Source organism: Stegastes partitus, unplaced genomic scaffold, assembly GCF_000690725.1.
Source record: "Stegastes partitus isolate 25-593 unplaced genomic scaffold, Stegastes_partitus-1.0.2 Scaffold96, whole genome shotgun sequence".
NCBI lineage: Eukaryota > Metazoa > Chordata > Actinopteri > Pomacentridae > Stegastes > Stegastes partitus.
The window spans coordinates 782149-788148 of NW_007577827.1; the positions used below are offsets into that span (position 1 = coordinate 782149).

General features: G+C 40.9%; 1 protein-coding gene across 6 annotated transcripts in view; it reads left to right on the plus strand.

Moving 5' to 3' along the window:
* LOC103354097 (neurobeachin) overlaps positions 1 to 6000 on the plus strand; it is a 93050-nt gene that overhangs the window by 70189 nt on the left and 16861 nt on the right. For 2 of the 6 annotated variants that reach the window (XM_008277360.1, XM_008277364.1), the window contains exons 33-37: positions 403 to 539; positions 1960 to 2114; positions 3108 to 3234; positions 4279 to 4398; positions 5458 to 5585. In XM_008277360.1, coding sequence (XP_008275582.1) covers positions 403 to 539; positions 1960 to 2114; positions 3108 to 3234; positions 4279 to 4398; positions 5458 to 5585 — 667 coding nt within the window. Of the gene's footprint in view, positions 1 to 402; positions 540 to 1959; positions 2115 to 3107; positions 3235 to 4278; positions 4399 to 5457; positions 5592 to 6000 lie in introns of all 6 variants that reach the window. The other 4 variants (XM_008277361.1, XM_008277362.1, XM_008277363.1 and 1 more) reach the window with 2 other exon arrangements.

A 6000-nucleotide genomic window follows, 5' to 3' on the forward strand; every position in this document is an offset into this window, starting at 1 on the left:
TGGCTGCTGAGATTTGTCTAAATTTGATTTGTTCCTGCACCTGATATAAATGATCTTTTAATATCTACATTTTTACACCCTAAAAAATGCTAAATGTGATCCAATGTGGTTAGGAAATGCATTTGTTTTTACATAGCACTACTGAGATCACATGTATTCTAGACTGAACAGATGTTTTTCCATATATGTTCCTTTCAGTGACTGTCAATTTATCTAACATTAAAACATGTTACTCATTCACATTCATGGTTAACTGCTTCCTTTGTGTCGAATTTCATCAGAGGCTTTTGCATCATAATGAATATTAAAGCATACACCGAAAACAAAAATTACAATGTTCTTCTCGCAGCTTCACCAGCTTGCCTGTAGTCATCAGATGTTGTCATTCTCTCTGAAATGTAGGAGATCCTGAAGAGCCTGGTGGCGGCTCCCGTCGATGGCGGGGACCTGGGCCAGGAGTCTGGGCCGACGCCCTACCACCCAGACCCTGCCCTGAAGACGCACCCCATGCTGCCCATGCAGTTCCACTCCTTCGACAGGTCAGTCCCAGCTAACGTTTGACCTATAAAGGACTTTAAAACAGGCGCAGACATCAGAGTCAGTACAGCCCAGAAACATCAATCAGTTAATCAATTCTTGCAGCCAATACCAATACAGACACATGTAATATACTGCTATTTGTCAAATTGCTGTACATCAGTTTGGGAAAAAAAAAAAAAGTGTGTGCAACAATTGATCAGTTGCCTAGTCTCCAGAAACAATTTTCTCCTTTGGATGGTGCCATATACAATCATATTGTGCTTTACTTGCCAGCAGTCACATTGGTATTTTTTGTTTGATTGAAACTTCGATAATGCACAGACAAGAAAAGCATAAAAATGTAAATTTAACACAATCATTTGTGAGTGGATTCATACATTTACTGTGACCTACATATTTGTAGTATTCAATTTAAAAACAGAATGGCAATGGCATTTTTTTTCTTAGCTTTGATATCATAATACTAGAGATTCATTTTGTTTCTTACATTGATTTTGAACAAAAATCTTACAGAAATGGAGGCATTGTTGCTGAATAATACAGACATCTGACACAAACAAAGTCTGAGTTTTAAATTTCTTGCGTCTTGTCCAAACTGTTACCATACAGACTTTCTGCTGAGTGATGACCTGCTAACATCTCCTGTGCATCACTTAGTCTCCTTGATCCTGCCCTGTCACAGTCCTTGAGAGCTAAGTTATTGATTGAAGATGGTGTGCATAATAGATCTTGGATGGCTCCGTATCCATCTTAGGATATCCACCCCATGTATCAAGCCTGTCTTCATAGGTCAGACGGGCTTGATACATCTAATCCATCAACCTATATAAATTACAAATACACAGCAACCAACAAACGGTATTTTAGAAGTGCTTTTAAGCATAGCTGTGTTATTTCTTTTGAGCAGTCAGAGCTATATTATTCATACTTCAATTTATATGCTGACCATTGCAAGATTTTATTTACAAGTTTGTAATGTTGGCAGTTTAGGAAATTAATTGGATTTTATTGTGCTACAAGCTGATAAATAAGAAAGCACTTTACTTTAATATGTTTCTGTTGCAACACACAGAAGCTTAAGCGGATGATGTGCTTTTATAACCTTGACACCGGTTAAAAAGCAATCTTTGTATTCCTGTCTGTACAAAGCAACAACTGGTACACTTAAAAGAAGATTTTGTCATTTCTATGTGAGCTATGTATTTGTTTGACATTAAAACATTCTGTCAAGTTGTTGCTAAAGCTTGCAGTAGTGTAAATCTGATGTCTTCACCTCAGTGGCAATTCAAGTTTACGCTTATAATCGCGGCTGTTGCCACACACTGCAGGCAGCACAAAGAGACAAAATATCACCATGGAGCATTAAATATATAACATAGCATGCATAAATCTGATGCCATTGTTTCTTCTTTTTCACAGGAGTGTTGTGGTTCCCGTCAAAAAACCGCCACCTGGCAGCCTGTCCGTCAACACCGTGGGCACCCCCACCACGAGTGGAGCAGCCACTGCTGGCAGCACACCCAACATTTTTGCTGCTGCGACAGCAACACCCAAGAGCATGATCAACACTACAGGTGAGAGACAGCATGTAGATATAGAACGCTCACAAATATGTGTCTTCCTCACACCCACATCTTTATGATGCTGTTAAATGAATTTTTGAATGTATCTTTGGATACTTTCATTCGATATGTTTTTTTTGTGCTGCCTCTATTTCGTGTGCATTCAAGGAGAGGCAGCAGACAGAAACCTGCAATATGACAAAGGTGCTTGTGTGAAAGGCCCACAGCAAATTCAAAGGCTGCTCAATCACGCAGGACTGAATTTCTTCTCTTGTTACAGAACTCTTTGAAGCTTCACTCCGCTGTCCTTTGACAGCCACAATAAGCAAGAATAGAAACAAACTGAACCAGCAGATCCTTCAGGATTAGTTGTAGCCTATTTCTGATCCAGATGAATGAAGTTGCAGACAGCACAGCAAGTGTAAAATATCTCAGTCATCAAGTTAATTTGGTGAAGCATCCTCTGCTGAACACTGTACTTGTCATGTGGTTAATATTTAATGCTCCATGCAGGAAAAGAGAAAAACATGTATTACATTTTGTTTGAACCAGATATGATATTAAATAAGTGCAAATTTAGGTTTACAAGAAGAGAATCTAATACACATCAGCTGGCAAACAGGTCAGTGTCGCTGCTACGTAGCATGGTGCTCAGCATATTATAGCAGATTGGATTTGTATTCAAGGCTCTGTGAGCCTGTCAGACATAATGTACTGTATCATACATGCATAACAGTCAAGGAGGGGAGTTGCTCCCTGGAATGGATTCTGTATATTGATTGCAAAGCTATTTTCACAAATGGGGGCCCCATTACCAGCAGACAAGCAGCAGCATGTCCGATGAAATGCTATCCAAATTGAATTTGGTTGCAGCTGATCCACAACATTAATACATTTGCCGTATTATTATCCTGCATGCTAATCGTAGTCACTCTTGATTCATGTTTCTATTACATTTGTTTTATTTTTCACCACTCTCCCTTCTGTTTTCTCTGTCCTGTCCAGGTGCCACTGACTCTGCCTCGTCATCCTCTTCCTCCTCTTCGTCATTTGTCAACGGTGCAACTAGTAAGAATCTGCCAGCTGTGCAGACAGTGGCACCAATGCCAGAGGACACCATGGAGAATATGAGGTCAGAACTCTCACCATCATAAAGATCCTAATTGCTTCAACCACTCAGTTTCCTCCCACTCTTTCTTTTTTCCTCCTTTTGTTCTTATATTGATTTGTCTGTTTTCTTGGGAGTCTGTCTCTTTTCCACTTCATTCCTGTCCCTTCATCCTTCCCAAAGAATACTCACCAGCAGTGCACTCACATAGTTATCACTGATATTATAGAATTAGATAAGTTTTGTCTGGAATTGGCAGGAACAGGGGTGCACCTACATGCTTTTAGAGTCTTAGGTAAAACATACTTGATTTTAGACATTGTAATTATTTTAGAATGTCAATGGATATGCAAAAAAATGTCCTGACATGTTGAAATAATCAACCAGAAAAGACAAAGCTTTAATTGCTAATTTGACACTTGTACTGGGTGGCAAATGACTTGAAATCAACCAGTTCCAGATTGAGTTAGCAGCTGTCAAAAGAATTTTGGACTGGCTACATTTTTGCTCTTTAAAGGTGATATTAATATGAATAGTTACACATATTTAATGCTGTCATGCACACATACCACCAACACATCTCACTCAGTCTGCCCTAAAACTGTGTTTTAATGTCACAATTTACTGTAGAGTATGAAAACACCACCGCTTATTAATACGCCGTGAAATTTTCTGAAGCTCGACAGTCTTAATGGATTTTAGAGTACATATTTGAAAACATGCAAATGAAATTGTCATTAACATAAATCTGTGTTTTATTTGTGTTTCCATACTGTGTAGGTGTCACTAATCAAATATAAGACGATCTACAATACGAGGCTTTTACTAAGCAGGAAATAGCATCACAAGAAGACATTTGAACACTGCAGCACTTTGTATTGTAACGTTTCTGTTAATGTCCTCTCTCCTTAGACGTGTTAGCAGATACCTGTTCTTCTAAACGTGCACACACACGTGAGCAGGCGGGTGGGTGCGTGCGTGTGCCTGTGTTCCTTAATCAGTGTGCGTGTCTGTACGTGTGTTTTTGTGTGTGTGTGTGTGTGTGTGTGTGTGTGGTTTGTATTGCAGTGCCTATTGTGAGGTGGCGCAGTGTGCGCTGCGCAGCGGTCAGACGCCCCCTGAGCTCAAGTCTTTTAGCTCTCTGGCAGGCTTCCAGGCAGCCCCCCGAGATGCAGGACAGTGTTTTAGGCAAGGAGATACTCGTCCTGTCCCCATGCCCCTCCCTCTGCCCCACCTCCACCACACACACCCTCTGCTACGCCCGACCACTACTAAATGTTCCCAGAACGCCATGCAAGAAAAGACAGACATCTTTGCTTCAGCATGATGCTAACTGGCTCAACAGTTAGCATCGCTTTTTGTTTTAGGCCAGCAGCTCATATTTTTTGTTTTTTCTGTCTACAGCAGCACAGTCATGTCTGTCACTTCTGGCATGGTGGCCTTTTCACACTAACCCCAAACTCCAGATCAGACCTGAGTCAGACTTGTCTTGTTTTAACCTCCACTGCAGCTTCTGCAAATGTCACTGATCTGGTACTTTCTGAGCAGGTTAAAACAACATTTCTAAACACTAGTGACCCAGGTCTGTTTCAGAAACCACATGCTTATAAGGCCAAGAGTATGTTTTTAGTCTGCTTTGCTGCCTTTCTTTCACCATTTCTTAACTGAACATAGAACAGAAAAGTATTTCACTCTGCACGTGATCTACACCTGTACACACATAAAGGCACTAATTAAAAAGATCACAAAATTCCATTGGGATTAATAAAGTTTTATCTTATAAAGATGTGTAGCATTTACAATACAAGTCAAGATGCAACATTTTAAGTGCAGTTTAAATATCAGGTTTAGTTTTAATTGCATTTGCAGGTTGATTAGCTCTTAAACTATAGTACCATCAACCTTTTCTTACTAATACTAACCCAGACTAGTGCTTCCATACCATCATCACATATTTGACTCTGTATATTTTTGTCTTCTGTGTCCATTTCACACCTTTTTCTATTTCTTTCACTTGCCTTTTCCCTTCTCCTGTGTTTTGCTGTGCTTTCCTCCCCTCCTTTGTTCTCACCTGTCTGTAGGTGAGAACAATGCGTTCATGCTCCCTTTCTCACCGACTGTATTCCCCCTGAGTTTTTTTTTATTATTTTTGCCTCACGCGCTCTTCTACCCTCATCTGTATGTTGCTTATTTTACCTTCACTCCTGTCCTCTTCATCTGTTTCTCACTTATTTTTCCCCGCCACAGCATCACCACCAAGCTGGAGCGTGCTTTGGAGAAGGTGGCCCCCCTACTGAGGGAGATTTTTGTGGACTTTGCGCCCTTCCTGTCCAGGACGCTGCTGGGTAGCCATGGGCAGGAACTGCTCATAGAAGGTACAGGTGCTGTACACGGCTCCTTTTTCTCTAACTGGCGTCTCTCTGTGGAGTCTCCTCATTCACTGTCCCTCACCGCGATGTGTGTGAAAGACTGCGATGCGAAAGTGAACGAACGGGTGAAGCGGGTGAGAAGTTGACAGCGAGTTAATGAGTGAGTGTGTGTGTGTCTTCGCTGCTTCACTCATTCGTCAAGAAGGTATGAAGCACTTTTTTTCAATCAGCTAGCCAGATATGTCAATATTTTTAGATCAGATTATGTCAGTTCCAGCTTTACTTTTATTATAGATTGTACTAAATGTGTCCTCTCTCTGCCCACCTGCTTCCTGGCGTCCTGTTTTTGTGATCCACTGTCTCAGTGTTGATTTCTCCCTCTCCTCTCCTCTCCTCTCCTCTCCTCTCCTCTCCTCTCCTC